Source organism: Spermophilus citellus, assembly GCF_964194105.1.
Source record: "Spermophilus citellus genome assembly, chromosome: 3".
In the NCBI taxonomy this organism is placed as follows: domain Eukaryota; kingdom Metazoa; phylum Chordata; class Mammalia; order Rodentia; family Sciuridae; genus Spermophilus; species Spermophilus citellus.
In genome coordinates, this window is record NC_138184.1 from 149,462,028 (window position 1) to 149,480,652 (window position 18,625).

General features: G+C 36.9%; 1 protein-coding gene across 2 annotated transcripts in view; it reads left to right on the forward strand.

The window, feature by feature from the left end:
* The window catches only part of RAPGEF5 (Rap guanine nucleotide exchange factor 5), a 236,705-nt gene that overhangs the window by 171,036 nt on the left and 47,044 nt on the right, over window positions 1-18,625 (forward strand). For both annotated transcript variants that reach the window (XM_081285924.1, XM_081285925.1), the window contains exon 12: window positions 18,207-18,285. In XM_081285924.1, coding sequence (XP_081142050.1) covers window positions 18,207-18,285 — 79 coding nt within the window. The remainder of the gene's footprint in view (window positions 1-18,206; window positions 18,286-18,625) is intronic.

Sequence of the window (18,625 nt, forward strand, 5' to 3'; positions counted from 1 at the left end):
CAGAATTCTAGATCCAACGGAGACCTGAGAATACATGTAGATGATCTCCAGAATATTCTGGTCATTTTAGGGTAAAAGCACCATGATTTAGCCATCACATGAGAACTGAAGAAATTAGGACTGACTTCATGATGCTTCATTTTGCTGCTGCAGTTTTTCAGCCTCATGGAGCAGTTAGAATGCTGATGGAGTATTGAGCTTGGAATCCAAGGCTCAGTGGCCATACATGGTGGTGATTTAAGTGTGTTTGTATATAACCCTGTCCAATGGGAAACTTTTAAAGTTCCTTTGAGAAATTATGCCATAACATTTCCGAAGAACAGCTTTGATTTATCAGCAGCTAGTAAATTCCATTTGCAGAGTTTTATTACCGAGTCATTTTGGGATATTCAGAAATAGTCTATTGCAAGAGAAAAGCTGCAGTTTTCCCCCAGTTATGAAATATACTACATCATATCTCTTGTACTTTCAACTTTACAGACTACTATAAAAAACATAACAATGCACTTTTAATTTTTGAGTAGTTTCTATATTCACCTGAATGAATACTTTAGAAAACTCTATTTCCTTCCTTCTACAAATAAATATCTTTGACTTAGTACTAGGTAGGACCATTCTAAATGCTAAGGATACAATGGAAAACAATAGACAAATACCTTATCTTCATGGAAGCTTATCTTCTAGGGAAGGGAATTAGATAATAAATTAAAAATACTACATATTCTAAGATGAGTGCTAAGTAGCTAATATTATTACAGACACTAGTTTAGGATAATTACACTCGTGTGTCTTCAAAAACAGATCATTATCTTGATTAGGATAAATGTTTTGCAAGTGTAGAAATAAGTCAAAACTAATCAAACTATGTGTTTTAAATCAGGTTTATTTTGTGTCAAATATAGTTCAATAAAACTTTTTTAAATGAAAAATTATGTTGGCAACAAGATAACTTAATGTATTTAAAGTATTTTAGGAATTAACTTGAAATAAAGCTAAGAGCCAAAAGAAATAGACTAAATTAAAATAAAATAAATAACATAGGAGAAATGAAAGAAATTTAAAGTATGTACATTTGCCCCAAGTTAGTAAATAGCTGCTGTTAGTGCTGCAGAATCTATGCACATGGAAATGTTTGATAAGGATATCAGCCTTTTACTATCTTAAACTGTGAAAAAAAAAAGCTTTCTTCAAAATGAATAACTGAACTGGGATGTACTCAAGGTCTTTTCAGCTTTATGAACCTGTCACTTTTAAATATTAGGTTAATTTTGCTTGCATACATACTAATAAAAAAATCAGTGGAAGACTGAATTCATTTGCACAAACTCCAGCTGCCCTGGGTATGCCTCACATGCAGATGATGAGCACCACTGCTCAGCAAAGGCCTGTTTTCCACATAAGCAAAGACTCAAGCAGCTATACATGGTGACAGAACTCCCCGAAATGCTGTCAAGAGAGAACTGCAATAAAAGTGCCCAAATTTGAATATAGTTTCTACTTTGCCCTGTCATGTTCATGTTGTGGTTTTTGTTGGGTCTGTTTTGATCTGGTTTTTTGGCAGTTCCCTTAGCTTCTCTCCTGATGACTAATATGGAGAATGTAATGTGTTTGTCAACCATAATGGAAGCATTGGGAGACTTTATAAATTTATGTTGACAAAGTGAGGAGATAATTAGAGCTGGGTTGAAATGTTCTTTTCAGTTGTCTTGTTTTTAAAAGCAAAGGTCTCAGACTGAATGATATTTGAGGAAGGCCCCTTCCAGAACTGAAGGCCAAAGTTCAAAGATTATTCAGAACTCCAATTCATTTATCCAAGCCTCATCCCATTAGATGGATCCTTGTGCAGAATAATTGTCAGCATTTCATGACTTTAAGTGCTAGGTAGAAGTTAACTAAGTTGCTTAGGTGATCGAGTGAATGTTTGAATCTGGAAAAGCACCCAGATATACTCTGAGCTTTATTCCAAAAATAATTTTTGTTAGAGACTAAAATCATGGATTAAATACATAATTGAATTTTTTTAAAAAGTGTATTGTCCAACTCAAACTGTACACTCCTCAAATCAGGCCCTTTGCTACTGAGTGAACTAATCACCAGAAATGGTGGGGCTTGCCTGTAATTCCAGCCTTTTCTAATCCCAGCCACTCAGGAAGCTGAGGCAAGAGGATCACAAGTTCAAGTCCAGCCTCAACAATGTACTGAAACCTGGTCTCAAAAAAAAAAAAGTTGTGGGTGTAGTTCAGTGGTAGAGTACCCCTGGATTAAATCCCCTTACCACACACACAAAGAAAAGGTAAATTAATCTCTAGCACAAAAATCTGTTTGTTTATTTCCATCTCTGAGCAGGATAGCCAGCTAATTGCTTCAAAATGCTTAAAAAAAGAGGGGGGCGGTGGCTGGGGTTGTGTCTTAGTGGCAGAGCGCTCACCTAGCACATGCGAGGCCCTGGGTTCGATCCTCAGAACCACATAAAAACAAATAAATGAAATAAAGATATTGTATCCAACTAAGAAATAAATATTAAAAAAAAAAAAAAAGAGGGAGAGGGATTCTAGCTGACATCCTATCAGACCACTCAGATAAGTGACTGAAAACTAGATTTGTCTTTGGATTTCATTTAAGATGTTCATCTTCTGGGTTAATCTATTTGCACCACCTATTAACATGCAATATTATGTATGATAACAGGGGAATTGATGCTTTAACACTGCTAGTAGATTGTGGGTTCATTAATACCCTTGTTGGTAATGAAGCAAGGTGAAATGAAGTGAGACTGAGCTGAAGTATAAGATCATTAACATACACTGACTAATAATGGAAATGTGGACAAATTCATTACAGCATAACCAATGGGCAAAGGAAGATGTTTAATGGATAAGGCTGTGATAAGTAGGTATGCAGCATACCTTTCAGGGAAATTGTGCCTCTTTAGAATGAGAGTGGATCCATTATTTGGATGCGTTTTCAAAATTACATCATTTTCATGTTTACTCCATGCTTTTGCTACAGTTTATAGTCTGAATTTTAATTTGATTTTGCAAATGATTTCAGCATGAATGATTATAAAAAAGTGTAATAGTTTTCCAATGAGTGTCAAGTTTTCAGTGAAATGCAGGGCCATTTATGCATGTTTACCCAATATTTGTAGTGCACTATGTAGAGATGAACATTTTCATTCAATGTTTAATTTTATATTCTCTTTCAGTTTCTCCCCTTGTTTATTTTGTGCCCACTGTTAAAATTTATATATGTGAGTATGTCTCCTTATAAATAAAGTAGAAAATAAAAGCACTGGGCAATTAAAACTGTAATATTTAACCACAGGGAAATTAAAATTAGCTTATCAGATGTGGCTTTTGCCATAAAATGGTGACCATTTATAGCAGACTTTGTAAAGAGAAAGTACAGGTGCAAGTCCAGAGCATCCTGGGGACAAATTAAAATATCCTAGTTTCCCTGTGTAAAGGACAGCCAATATGGAAGATGTAGAAATGAATGAACTTTCTTCTTTACTCACATTTGCTTTGGGGAGGGGGATGCCAGGGATTGAACCCACTGAGCCATATCCCCATCCCTTTTTTGTATTTTTTTTAGAGAGGGTCTCACTGAGTTGCTTAGTACTTCGCTTTTTTGCTGAGGCTGGCTTTGAACTCACAATCCTCTTGCCTCAGCCTCCCAAGCCACTGGGATTACAGGCATGCACTACTATCCCAGGCTCACATTTGTTTGCACTTTTTATTTACATGTATTTGTTTCACCTAAAAGACTTTCCCTCCTGTTCAAGCACCCAACTTGATTCCCATTTTTGTTATATAGAGTTCCATGGGTAACCTTGGGTTGTTTTCATAGTTAAGTAAATTTCTAATTTTCTAGACTGGCTGGAGAATAAATTATTGCAAATAAAATATTGTGGCATACTGAGAGTCACCATAAGTATGTTACATGAATTGTCAATTTTCAGGGATCAAAATATATAAAATTATACTGTTTTCAAATATATAATACAGTGGCCAATCCAAATACTCAACCCAGTGTATCTGATAAGTCACAAAGTTAATGTAAAATTATGGGGTCCCAATAGTAGTCCTCAGTTTTAGTGTTATATAAATAAGACATTGGTTTACGTCTACAGAGTCTCCTTGACATAAAATGAAGGTTGCTTTAAAAAAAAAAAACAAACATTTTTTTTGATACCAGGAATTGAATTCAGGGGTGTTTTACCGCTGAGCTACATCTGGATTCCTTTTTATTTTTTGAGACAGGTTATTGCTAGGTTGCTGAGGCTGGCCTCAAACTTGCAATCCTCCTGCCTCAGCCTTCAGAGCCACTAGGATTACAGGCATAGCAGCTGATTAAAGGTTGCTATTGTAACACAAATCCTCTGTCTAACTCATCAATTTTCTATCTGTAATTCTTTGGAAAAAATAATCCTTACAGCATAGTTTTTCAGTTTAGTGGTAGCCAGGGATTTCATTCTTTTAAAAGGAAAATTCTGTTCTCAAATTTTTAAACCATATTTTGTCTGTAAGTTTCACGTCATTTGGCATACTTAATATTGGATTTTAGTAGAAACACATGTTATTTTGTCAGTGCCCTGCTGTATTTCCAGAAGCACCTTTCAAGTCAGGCCTTTCTGAAGGAGCGCATTGAAAGGAGAAACAGAAATTGAAAGGAGACATTCATGAAGATAAGATGCTGTGTCAGTAGTGAGTTTGAGAACTAATAAATAGTTTTAGCACAATGATAGTTTCCCTCTAGCCCCAGCAGCTGAAATTACTCGAGGGATGGGGATGTAGCTCACGTGTAGAGCACTTGCCGACAGTGGGTGCAGCCTGGCTTGGATCCCCACACTGGGGGGAAGAAAAACCTTGAAATTGTGCTTGGGTAAGTCAGAGGTTGAGAAAACTCACTCTCTCCATCTCTTTCTCTGTGTCTCAGAGATCTTGAGTATTTCAGATGTCCTTCTGAATTTTAAAATGTGGTGACATCTTCCTCAATTAAAAGTTAGCATCCTATCAGAAAATGGATATTTAAAACAATGTTTGCGTAACTGTGTATACTTCAGATCATCTTGCAAGTGTGCAGAAGGAATGTTAGCTGATAGCATTTTGTTGAATTATAATCACTGCATGTTAACCTCTCACAGCATGCTTCAATCAAATTTTGCTTCATTTAAAGGTTGCAATGCTACAGACAAGCTCGTACATAAAAGGAATATTCTTTGTGGGGGAGAATTTTTGCCTTTACCTAGAATTGAGCTTTTTCTCGCTTCTCTTTGCAGTCTCTCTCACCATAACTGTCCTCTCCCATTTCCCACTATTCTTATTTTTTGCCCTTGAGGCTTTCTCAGTGTACAATTGAAACCATTCTTTTTATTATGTTTGCAACTTTTTCCTGAGCTTAAGGCTACTACTGGGCTGGCAGTGCTTCCCCTGCATCTCAGAAATAAACACAATTAGTCATAATTGTTGCATATGGGTGAACAGATAGCATGGAAAACTAAACCCCAGAAATCCCAATCTTACCATAATCTAAATGTTGACAGAAAATAATTTTCAGAGCAATTCCCTTTTCTGCTCCAGACTTGGTAGTCTTATCTCTATTCAGCACTTAAGTATATTTGTGAATCCTCTTTTAAATCATTCAAATGAGCTCCACTTAGTGCAAATATTATAAGTTGAAATTGCCCATTGCATACCTGGCTGGATACTTGTATTTAAATTCTCAGTCTAAAAGTAATCATAGTTTTAGGCATATGGGTGTATGCATGCTTTATCTTATATCCCTTCCAGTCTGCTTTAAATGTGTCCATTATGAAGAAGGATTCACACAGTATTTAGGGCAACTTTGGCTTGCCCTGCCCCATGTTTTCTTCTGGTCTTGCTTGGTATCATTTATTTTGATTTTGTGTTGCAGATTTATAGATTTCTCAAATCTAGTATCACATCATGTGTTTTGTTATGGAAAATAAAAAACTAGAGGGGTAGCTCCGTCGAAGAACATGAATTTAACATGGACAGGGTCTTGGGTTCAAATCAGCACCCATCCTAATTTTGGATTTTCTTTCAAGAGTGGGCCATACAAAATGTGACTTCTGAGGTCTTAATTCAATTTGATCTGAATTTGGAGACATTGCAAGCCATTTTTAATAACCACTAATGACACTTGTAGACAATTTGGGTCAGTTCGAATTGTGCCAGAGTTGATTGGCATAGCATGCCTATCTCAGAATTAAGGCATTCTACACCATTTGACAGTCTCCTGAAGAGGGAGGTTGTTCTTTCAAAACAAAAACATTTGAGGCACATGTGTTTTTAGCAGATTCTAGAAATCCATAGTATTGAGATCAGGATAAATCCACAATACCTATTGCTGCTTACATGTTATTTTCCTACTTTTGATAATGGAGAAACTTGAAAAGCAGATTTATTACTGATCACATGCTTGAACCTTTGAAAATGTCCAGTGTAAATGTATTATTTGTGATTAGGCATGATGCAGATTGTAGAAAAACTAAGGGTGGTTTAAACATGATGTAAATGTATTTTTCTCTCATTTAAAAATAGTCATGGAAAAATGCAGTCCAAAGCTGATCAGACCACCCTGATATTAGCCAGTACTAAGATTCCTTTCAGCTTTTGTCTCTAATGTCCCTAGAGTCAGGCCTTCATCTGACAGGCTCAGATGGCTAATAGCATGCTGGTCCAGGCAACCTGATGTGAAAAGCATGAACATACCTTTCCATCACACTGGCTTCTGCTTTTATCCTATGAGCCAAAACTTAGTCTTGTGATCACATCTAGCTGCAAGTGAAGTTGGAAAATGCACTGCTTTTTACTTCAAATATATAGGAAGCAAAATGCCCAGATTCTTAGAGAAATGGAAAATAGCACGTAATTTTATAATGGAAGTTGTCCTTAGCGGTTTTTTTTTTTTTGACACTGTAGACCTGAAACCATAATTATATATTTGTTTCTTCAAAGAAACATAAGCATTGTGATTTAAAGCATTTAAAAAGCCTACAGAGTGGATAAACTCATATTCACTTGACCAACTCAATATTTTGGGCAAGGTGACATTCCAGTAATCCAAGCAACTCAGGAGGCTGAGGCAGTAGGATTGCAGGTTAAAGACCAGCACGAACAATTTAGTGAGACCCATCTCAAAATAAAAAAGAGTTGGGGATGTAGCTCATTGGTAGACTTCCTCTGGGTTAAGTTCCCAGTACTAAAGAAGAAAAATTTAGAATAATCTTGTATATATTAGAATACTAGATTTATTTAACTCTAAAGTACCTCCTCCCTTCTGATTTGGGCCATTGAATTCATGTTTGAGAATTCTACATCTTTCACGGCAAAATCCTTAGAATTTTTTTATATATAAACATATAAAACATACATATATAAACATATATAAAACATATATGTATATATAACATATATACATATATATATATTTTGTGTGTGTGTGTGTGTGTGTGTGTGTGTGTGCAAATTAAACCCAGGGGCACTTTACCACTGAGCTACTTGTTAAAGTCTCTGAGGCTGGCCTTGAACTTGCAATCCTCCTGTCTCAACCTCCTGAGTCTCGGGAATTCTAGGAATGTGCTATCATGCCCAGCTAGAAATATTTTTCATAAAAGAAATTAAACATATCCCAAGGAACGCTTAGTATATTTTGCCTTGGAATTTCTTTTTTAAACAAAGACACAAATAAAATGTATTGTAGGAGTAGCTTATAGTGTATAATTCTGTATAATACTATTGTAATATAGTAAGAAATACATATTGGTCTCTGCCCCCTAGCACACAGCTCTAAAAACCATGTGATTTCCTGAGAGATAGAAATGATAGGAGCAACTTTTATTTTAATGTTTAATCTCAGTCCCTGGTTTCTAACACAAGAGCTTCTAAGATCCTTGGATGTACAGAGTGATAAGAGTATCTTTTTGTATACTAAGAACTGGTGATCAGGCCCCCCCCCATAGCTTCAGGATGGGGACTGGTCACCACAAAGCCCAAGGCTATCACTGGAAGAGTGGACTGGTTAACACACCCCACCACCTCCAGGGAGGGGAACAGGTTAGGAGACTAACTCAGTTACCAATGGACCATGATTTAATCCATCTTTCCTACATAATGAAACCTCTATAAGGATACTGAACCGCAGAGTTGGGGGAGAGCTTCTAGGTTGGTGAACACATCTATGTGCCAGGAGGGTAGTACACCCCAATTCCACAGTGACAGAAGCTTCTATACAAGGGGCCCTTTCAGAGCTCACCTTATGCAGGTCTTCATCTGACTTTTTTAATCTGTCTCCTTTGTACTGCTGCCTTTTATAATGAACCAGGTAATGTGCACCTGAGTTTTGTGAGCTGCTATAGTAAATGATCAGACCAGAGGAAGGTTGGTTTTATGAAAGCTCCCAATTTATAGCTAGTTGATCAGAAGAACAGGTGACAACCTGGTGCTCGTGCCTGGTGTTTGAAGAGAAGTGCAGTCTCATAGAACTAAGGACCTAACCTATAGAGTCTGTACTAACTCCAGGTAGTTAGTGTCAGAACTAAAATGTAGGACAATTGATGTGTTGAAAATAGAAAATAAGCCAGACACGGTGGCACACATCTGTAATCTCAGCAGCTTAGGAGGTTGAGGCAGGAAAATTGCAAGTTCAAAGCCAACCTCAGCAAAAGTGAGGCACTAAGCAACTCAGTGACACCCTGTCTCTAAATAAAATTCAAAACAGGGCTGGGGATGTGGCTCGGTGGTCGAGTGCCCCTGAGTTCAATCCCAGGTACCAAAAAATAAGAAAGTAGAAAATCACTTTTTTTTTCTTTTTATTATGTTGTGTTTAGATTATTCTTGGTGATATTTCAGGAATTCGTGTGCTCATTACATATCTGTAATGTATCATGATTAATCATGAGATTTCAATAGTAAGAGAAAAGCCTAAGGAGGTTTGTAGTTTTGGGAATTACATGTATTTAAAAAAAAAATGGGGCCCGGGTTGTAGCTCCCTGGTGGAACATGTGCCTAGCATGCAGGAGGCTCTGAGTTCTATCCCCAGCACCAAAAATTAAAATAAAACAAAAGGACCTATTAGTACCTTTTAGAACAAAGGAGTTTGCATGAATGCCTTTAGCCTAAGGGTGCTAAAAATATTTTAGCTAAAAAAAATAATCTTGATCAGTGGCAGCTGATACATTTAATGGTCTGTTTGCCCAGGTGTTGAGCTGATAGGCATGGACCATACCTGAGCTGAGAGACCACTGAGGCTTTGACAGGGAAGTTTGTTTCCTTTTAATCTAGGAAAGAGTGAGCAAAATGTAATTGTGATGAATAATTTTCAGTATCTATAATGTATGCTATGGAGAAGTTTATCTAGAAGATTTTTTGATTTGTCTTTCATTTAAAAAAAAAGTTTTTGCCTTAACATTTCGAGTTTTTAAAAGTATAAATATGCGTCATGTGTAATTGGCCATTAAAACGTTTAATGAATTTGTGGTCTTACCCTTCCGCGTGATGGTCAGGTCTACCTTTAGAAGAGTAAATTGATTATTCAGTTATATCTACTGGCTATGGCCAGTGGAAAATAACAAAATACCTTTGTCCCTACAAAAGAACTCCAGCATACTGGCACTTAGGGAAACCAACCTCACACAGAGGCATCTTTGACTATCCATAGCTAATAAGAAGACCAAGCTCCTGTGACTATGCTGTCCCCACCTTCCATACTTGGGGATTCCATGATGCTCCTACATTTCTCCCCCACTCCCACTAGCATGGATTGTTTGCACCCACACCCTCAGGAGAGCCAAGTACAGTGAGCAATAGAGGCAGAGATGGGACTTAGCAAACCTTGGGACCTAGGCCCCTTTAACACTGCCTTGCTGAGGAGCCTCAGGTTAGTATTCCCCTTGCTTATCTCAGCCTCCTGTCATCATCTCAAGAGAACATAAGACCTGCCTCCTAGGCAAGGTGTGCAGAATTCAGATCATGTAGGTAAAGATCTTGGTCCCAGCATACAGTATGTGCTCAGTAAGAGAGCACAGTTAGGGTTATTTTCAAATGCAGTGGTTGTCATCATGTCCCCCCATTGCTTTTCCTCATGCCCAGTAAAGCCACTACTGCCTTTCTAGTGCACAGTAAGGAATAGGTGTGGTTTGAAGCAAATTTGGGGTCTCTGGGACTGAAGGGTGTGCTGGTAGTGGTGGGCAGGGTATGGAAGCATGAGCATTCACACCAGTGGGATATTCATCAGCCTGGGGCTTGTAGGCTGCCTAATGTGGTCCTTTGATTATCACCAACCAGATTCTAAAAGCCTGCAAACAGCTTCACATCGTCCACAGCAGAGAGCACAGCACTCAGCTCTGAACTAGTAGGAGTTGAGTAAATAGTAGCTGACCAAACATAAACCACCATCTCTCTTTCACCTGTCTGTGAAAGAAAGCAACCAAAGAATTCTAATGACTGCTCTGGAACTCAGAACACAGGGCAGAGCTGCTGCCCCTCATTGGTTATATATTTGTTCTTGGAATATTTTTAAATATGGACAATACATTAAGTTTTCTTGAATGCAAATTCTTAGCTGTAAAAGAGGCAGTTGGCCATCCACTTCGAAACTTTGAGGGAAATAACATCTCTCCAATAGATCTAGAACTTCTGTTCTAACCAGATACAAAACAGAAAAATGTTTTTGTCTAAAATTCAGTGCTAGTGACTCACAGTGACCAGCAAAACATTAACATTCAGAATCGCAATGTATTTCACGTTTTGGAAATAAGCTGGTAATTCAGATTCTTCTTGGTGCCTAGGAGGTAAAAACATCACACCTGGACCTGAGATAATTTAAGTATTAAAGTGACTATTAATTGCTTGAAATAACCAGGCTTCTAATTTAAGATATGTTTAAATTAATTTTTCTGTTTTCTGAAGCTTTCTCTTGTTTAGTCGACAAGCACTTAGGAACACAGTTTGTGCCTTAGCATGCATTATGTGATGCTAATCATGTGAACAGCCAGCAGCTTAGAGAGTCAATTATGTTAGACTGAGTGGATCTTAGAACAAAGATATTCGTTTTTATTGGTAGATGCTGGTGGATTGGTATTGAAGGCCTCATACCCATGACAGTTCCCATGCTCTGATCTATACTGCTAAATAAAACGTAACTTGCATTGATCATGAAGAATTCCTTTCTCCTGTCTCATTTTTTTGAGAGTGAATGCTGTTCCTCATCAGTGAGCCCTGTACAACTATAACAAGAGTCTTTGGGGGAAAGTGTGCTAAGTGTGTTAAGAGCTGTAGGTTATTCTTAGTTCTTTCACATCTCACTAGAGCATGTCCCCAACATTTACTAAGGGGCACCTCTCCAAGGGCATCACATCTGCACAACACCTCCAGTGACCTTTGAGTGCTCCATCTGAGAAAACTCCTCTCAGCAGTGTCTGCATTCCAGTTCTCTGGTTATCTCAGCTTCTATTACATTTGTGTCTCCTGATTCTCTACTTACCCTTTTCTTCTCTTTCTTCTTCCTTAATTCACCTTTTTCTTACCATTGCCCAAATGTGAATACCTACCCAGCTCAACCCTTAGACAATTGCTTATCTTTCCAGTGCATGTATCTGAAAATCCATGGCGGCCTCAGTCTTCCTACTTATATAGTGGTTCCATAATCATAACTCTAACCTTTTTTGGTAACCTTAGATCTTTGATATTTTCCCCAATGGCTTCACTTAAAGTAACTAGGGAAGCCAGGCTCAACAAGTTTGTAAAGGTGAATTCAACTCCCTCTCTTTATTCTTCCTATCTGATTTTGCTGATACAGTAGTCTTGATCCATCTGTTTCTTTCTCATTGCTCCCCATCTCGAAAACTTCCATTGAGTTCCTTTTCTATGGAAGGAGCCCCAAGTTCCTTAGTCCAACTCTCAACGGCCCTCCAGGAATTGACCCTACCCTACTTTTCTGTTGTACTATGAAGTCTCCTCTATTACCATTTCACAACTATTCTATAGAACCAGGACTTAAAACCTTTTATGTCCACACAGTTAAAAGCAAGTGAGTGAAGCCAGCCAGGGCATAATGGTGATAAACTGGACAGGTCCCCTACATAGACAGGTAAATCGGCTCTAAACCATGGTTGTGAATATGAGGGGCCTGCCTGGTATTGCCAGATCTTCTGATTTTTAAATATTGCCAAATACCAAAAAAGAAAAAAAAAAAACATGTTTAAAAGCTAAACAAGGTCTTCAGGGCACAGTTTTATGAATTAGTCACAGACACACCTGTATCTATTTCTTTGCTCACACTTTACTACTTTCTCCTCTAATTCTTGGAAGTTCATAGTTCTTTATACTTAGCTTTTGTTGCTTGATTGGAGAATTGGGACAGAGTCTAAATAATTTTATTTTATGAAAATAAAGGCCAGGTAGTATTGATGGAGGGCCTACTGTGGGCCAAGTTCTCAGCTAGTTGCTTTAGTTACACTGTCCTAAATCCTCACTACAGCTCTGCTAGATGCAAAGATGCCATCCACTGCACTGGTGACTTCACTGAGGCCCAGAGAGGTTAGGTGTATTATGTCACAGGCTACCCCAGTAGAATTTCAGCTCTCTAATCCCCTTTGCATTTTTATATCATTTTCTGGGCTTTCCAGCAATCTTAGAAGACTTGCATGTGAGCCACAAATGGATTTTAATTGTGCTTCTATGCTGACAATAGCTAATTGGGGCTGGGACAGAAGTTGCTCTTAGGGCCTCTCTTAAGTGAGGGCAATCTGCAAACACAGTCTCTTCTCCGCATACTACAGCCTGGAGAAGATAGGAAGGCACTGCCGTCCTTGCATCTTGTGCCTCTTAGAAACAGTTTTCAAAGATAGTGTGTGGATTTAAACGTAGTTTAGAACATAATACCTGTTGTATTCCAACCTTTCTTTCCCAGAGAAAAACACAAAAGATTCCACAACCAAATTTTTCAGTTAAAATAGACTTGATTATTTGAAGAGCACACCCAAGCCCTATCTATACTAGGTTAAAGGGGTAACTTTTAAGATTTTATATGCAAACCACATTAAATAAATAAGCATTTCTTGTGCAACAAATACCTAAAAACAAAATTAGATGTCAAACTTTGTTAGGTTTAGAATGGGTATGAAAAACTGGTGAAATTGTAAAGAATAGGCAGGGAATGAAGGAATTTAAAAGCCATGGTAAACAGCTATATTTAAGATTATTAATATCACTTTCAGAAATGTAAGATACACCAGGAAAGAATCATAGCTTTAATAGCATAGCACTTTATGTCTCAAAGCCTGAACATTAAAATTTTTTTTATTTGTGCTTAATCAAATTACATAGTACATTTTGGCAGTACTCAAAAAATAATGGTAAGTTATAACATTCCAGGGCCAGAAATGGGCCCTTTTGAAAGTTCAAAGCTTTTCTTGGCTCCTTGAAATCAAGGTTTATGTAGGACATATTTTAGTGTGGCTTACATTCCATCGTATCTGCAGCAGAAGTGCAGGTGAAACAAAACTGCTAATAGTACTTAGGGGAATTTGAGTTAGCACAGAAATGTTGAATGTTCACATTACCATACTTAGATTAAATAGCTACCACAGGCAGTTGCCTGTCAGAACTCTTCATTTGCTTTCTTGGTAATTCACTTTAACAGATGAGTGGTTTCATTATTACTGTGTATTTTTGCTTATGAGTGCTGAAAAAATAACAGAGGTAGATTTCTACAATTATTCCTAAGTAACCCTACACTCCTAATGATTTCTTCTACTTCAAGGATTTTGTTTTGTGCTGTTTTTTACCAAAAAAAAAAAAAAAAAAGAAAAAAGAAAGAAAGAGCATTAAGCTTAACCCTTTGGGTAATATGTAGAACAGTTTCTGTAATTTGATTACATTTGCATAACAGAACCCTATCAAAAGGGTCTGTACCAAACCTCTTACCTATTCTACCTTGACACAACTCGGGAAAGCTCTAGAGACGCTTGTGTTTTGCAAAAATAAAATGGGAATTTTTAGTGCTTGCTACACTTGAAATAAGGATGGGAAATATTTTAATTGATACATAAAAGAAAATATGTTCAAGTAGAATCAAATAAAAATAGGCAATAGCTTTCTTAGGCCTTAAAATGTAAAATAATAGTAAGTGATAGGAAGAAGGTCTGTTTTATGTCAGTATGACAATTGTAGAAATTTTAGAGCCATTCCTATTTTGATTGCAAACTTATGTATTTTATTTCAAGTTCCATAGATCTTAAAACTAATAGTTACCTTCTGATTTTGACAATTATCTGGATGTTACTTTTATACTGTAAGAATTAAAAGAGCCACTATAGAAATATTCTTTTTAGGAGGCTAGAGGTGTAGCTCAGTAGTAGAGTACAGGGTTACCTTGCATGAGGCCCTAGGTGCAATCATCAGCACCCCAAAAAACCTTTCATTTTTGGTGGAGTGGGGAGGATGATCCCAAAAGTGTAGTGAAAAAGAGCGGGCATGGTGTGCATACCTGGAATCCCAGCCACTTGGGAGGTTGAGGCAGAAAGATCATGAGTTCTGAGTTCAAGGGCAACCTGGGCAACATTGTAAGGCCTTATCTCAAAATAAAAAATTAGTTATGAGCCAAGAATTTCAAAGAAAAAGTTTTTTTATATATTAATACCTAGGCATTCAGAGAGTTAGAAATCAAAATGAATACATCTCTTTATTCAGGGTGTTATTGTATATGGCAGCTATGAATTTGTTTAAATGAAAGATGCTTTTATGTGCACAAAAGTGCTTTTCTGCCTAGTCTTAAATTACTATTAATTAAGTACTATGTAATATAATAGATAATTATAGTGTTTTAATATGGATGCCAGTGGATTTGCTAGTCTTTCTAAATGGCTATTGTGGGCTAATATTCTTCAGGGGATCATTCATATAGCCATTGTGGTTCTAAAAATATCTCTAAATACCATTGGGACAGCCTTTTTTGAAACATGGCTATTATAAAAAAGCTCTTTTATTTGAAGTGCATCATTTTGATTATAGTTTTTTTGTTCATATCACTCAATTACTTCAGCAAGGAAAAAATGCCAAAGCTGAAAAAAGAATAATCCAAACCTCTTTTTAAATATATAGAAATTTTTCAGAACAATATGGAAGTTAGAAAGAAAAAGATTTGAGTTAGGAATATAGGGAATCTTCTATTCATTAAGATTTTTAATCATTCTGTTCATTAGAATGTTAACTGGAGATGTGTTTATGTAGCCTCATTGTTTTTATTTTAATTAATATTTCTATGGCAGAGAGATAATTAGGTAAATGCTGTTGGATATTAAATATGGTAGTAGTTTGGGGGAAAATAAGCACTTCAGGGTCAAAGCCCTTAACAAAATATTGTGATATGTAAACTGATTAATTGAATAGAATGCCAGATGGGTTTGCCACTGTCCAACAAGACTCTCATAGCCATTGAGTTCATTATTAAGGTTGTTAGCTACTAATGGAGTAAATCTTGATTAGAGAATAGTCCCAACCTCATTAAATATAGCTAAGTGTAAAAACATTCCAGCATCTGAACCTATGTGGCACATGAAGCATTTTAAATGCCAAACGTAAATTCTCATCATCATCACTCAGGGGTTTCTGTGTATGGGTAGTTCCTACCTATAAGAGCACACTCAAGTCCCCAACATAGATTCTAGGCTATTCTGTTGTGCTTGCTGCCTATATCTAACATTGCATGCAAAAAGACTCGGTTTCATTTCTAATCAGACCAGAGGAGTTGAGAATTTTAATCAACCACATTTAGCTCAGCAAAATTTTGCCATTTATGGGAGCATTACTATTAAATAACATCCCAAAATGACAGCTTTAAAGTTGTATTTCAAAAATATCCTAGGGTTTCAGACACTAGGTAAATGGTTGATTTCAATTTCAACTATTTAAAAAACTATAATAAAGTTAATAGTTAATATAATAAAAATAACTATCCCCATTTTTTCATTATGATTACCAGTCATTAATTTGTGCTACTAGGTTAACTAGTTTGGGGCAGATCTAGAATATAGCTTCTCCTGACTTTCTGTGCATATATTTTAAAGTTTTGTGCACAGAGACCCTAGCAGAGGCCTGCTAGCTCCTCTATAAATGGGGGCTGTTCATTGTCTGATCACCACCACAGATTTCTTGTATAGGGTTAATTTAGTCCCCTCCTCCCACTGCAAAGCCCAGGCACACCTGCCTGGAGACTTGCTTTAGGCCAGTGATTGCTAGCATGTTGCAGTGAGATTCAACATTGCAAATTTAGGTTTATTTTAGTGGCCATTTGTCAAATTTATTATTTTGATAAGAAATACTGTTACTTATCATAAGTATCTTTGGTGAAGATCTCATACTCCTCATTAGTACTTCTGCTCCATTTTAATTAATATCATCTTGCAATTAAAAAAAAGTTTGATTTTTGGCATTACCCTTTGCAACCATTTACTACTAATGTGGATTAGAGTTACTTTAATAATCTGTAAGCAAACAAACCATAGAAATAAATTAACCCATGCAGCTGATATAGCTGATTCAGGCATCATCCACAATTTCTTCTTCTTCTTCTTTTTTTTTTTTTTTAAAGATACTGGAGATTGAACCCAGGGCCTCATACATCTTGGGCAAGCACTCTACCATCAAGCTACATCCCCAGTTCTTTTAAAATTCTATTTTGAGACGGGGTCTCACTAAATTGGTGAAGCTGGCCTCAAAGTTGCAGTCCTGCCTCAGCCTCCTGAGTAACTGGGATTATAGGCATTCACCACTGTGCCCAGCCACAACTTCTTATATGTGAATTTTGTATTTGTAAATATGGCCTTGATTAACTTTTAGAATAAATGCAACTAGTTGTTCCTAAGAATTCCAGAATTTTTCTTTCATTCAATGTTCAACTTACATTTGTATATCTCTGTACTAGGTGATTATTTATACATACACATTTACAAAGTGTAGATCTTGGCACGTTTGAATATTATGGAGTGTATGACTCAGCTCAGGCTGCTATAGCAAAACACCATGGACTGGTCGCTTATTTCTTATGGACTTTGGAGGCTGGGAATGCTTAAGATCAAGGTGCTGGCAGGAAGTCAGGACTCTACAGGGACACTAATTCCATTCATAAGGGATTCACCCTTAGAACCTTATCTAATCCTAATTACCTTCCAAAGGGTCCTCCTCTTACTACTACCACATTATAGACTGAGGTTTTGATTTATGAATAAGGGGACATAAACATTCAGTCCATCATAGTATAAAATCTTATTACCAGTATAACTTACTACTATTTTATGCAATTAAAAATTTGATGGCCAAAATGTAAAAATGAAAGTTAAATCACGTTAAAAAAAATGAATTCTAAGTTAAAGAGCCTAGACAGGGCCATTGTGTCAAAATCACTACTTTGCATTCTACATATAATCTTTTTCATCATTTGGGAAATCATGTTGGAAGATGGAGTCTGCCTGTTTAGCAGCTTCATATTACATCTCAAGAATAGGCAAGGCAAAGAAGAGATTAAAAAAATGGATCCTCTTTTTCTTAATAGAAAAAGGAATTAGGAAGCCACGTGCTATGCTATGCTGTGCCTGCTCTCCAATTTTAGGTGGACTCAGTTCAGTCTCTCTTCATGACAATAATAAAATCACATCTTTCCCCCAACTTCTTGAGATAGATACATTTGAGAGATGAAAGTGAGTGGCCTTGAACCTCATATGTGTCTTCTGGGTTTTATTATCCATTGTTCATGCCCTCTATGTAAATAAATGGCTTTGGAAAGCCTTAATTTATTACAACATGAAGGCTTTGTTCCCTGTAGGACTGGAGTATATACTTTGGAAGTCTTACAAAATTTATTTTTTAACACATTATTTATGCATTGGTTTTTCCAAACATCTTTACCCACAAATATAACTGATGTTTTGGGGAGGGGGAAGGTGAGAGTTGTATGTTTAGAGAGCCTTGCAAGAAAACATATCCCACTGCTTGAGGCATTCTATGTAAAGAATTTCTCAAATCCTAACTTTAATACATAATGTGTTTTGTGGCCTTCCCACCGCCGCCATCATTTATCAGATTTCCGCCTCATACACTGTAAGAGACTGGATGCACAGCTGCCCTTCTGGTTGCCTCTTTGCTTACCTCGTATTTGTTTTTTTTTTTTTTTTTTTTTTGCAGAGACTCTCCTCGATGACTTCCTTCTCACGTACACCGTCTTCATGACAACTGATGACCTGTGCCAGGCGCTGTTAAGGCAATATCCTTCATTAACTTCAGGATGCTGCATGGATTTCCTCTCAGACAGATGTCTCACATTAGGAATTAACTGCTTTTTTTAATTTACTCACCCTCACGGTAGAGTGCGGACATGTTAAATATTAATGTCATGACGTCCAAGGTAAAAGATAGAATGGGACAGAATTGACAAGGACAGATGAAAATGCAGAGCTGCTATTTTCTACCATCTCAGTAAATTATACTGCTTATATTATGTTTGCTTTAAATCTGCTTCTCACCATTGCTTAGAAATCTGGAGCTAAAATGGGCCTTGGAATCAAGAGATTGAGTGGACTGGTAGTATCCCACAGGAAGTGGCC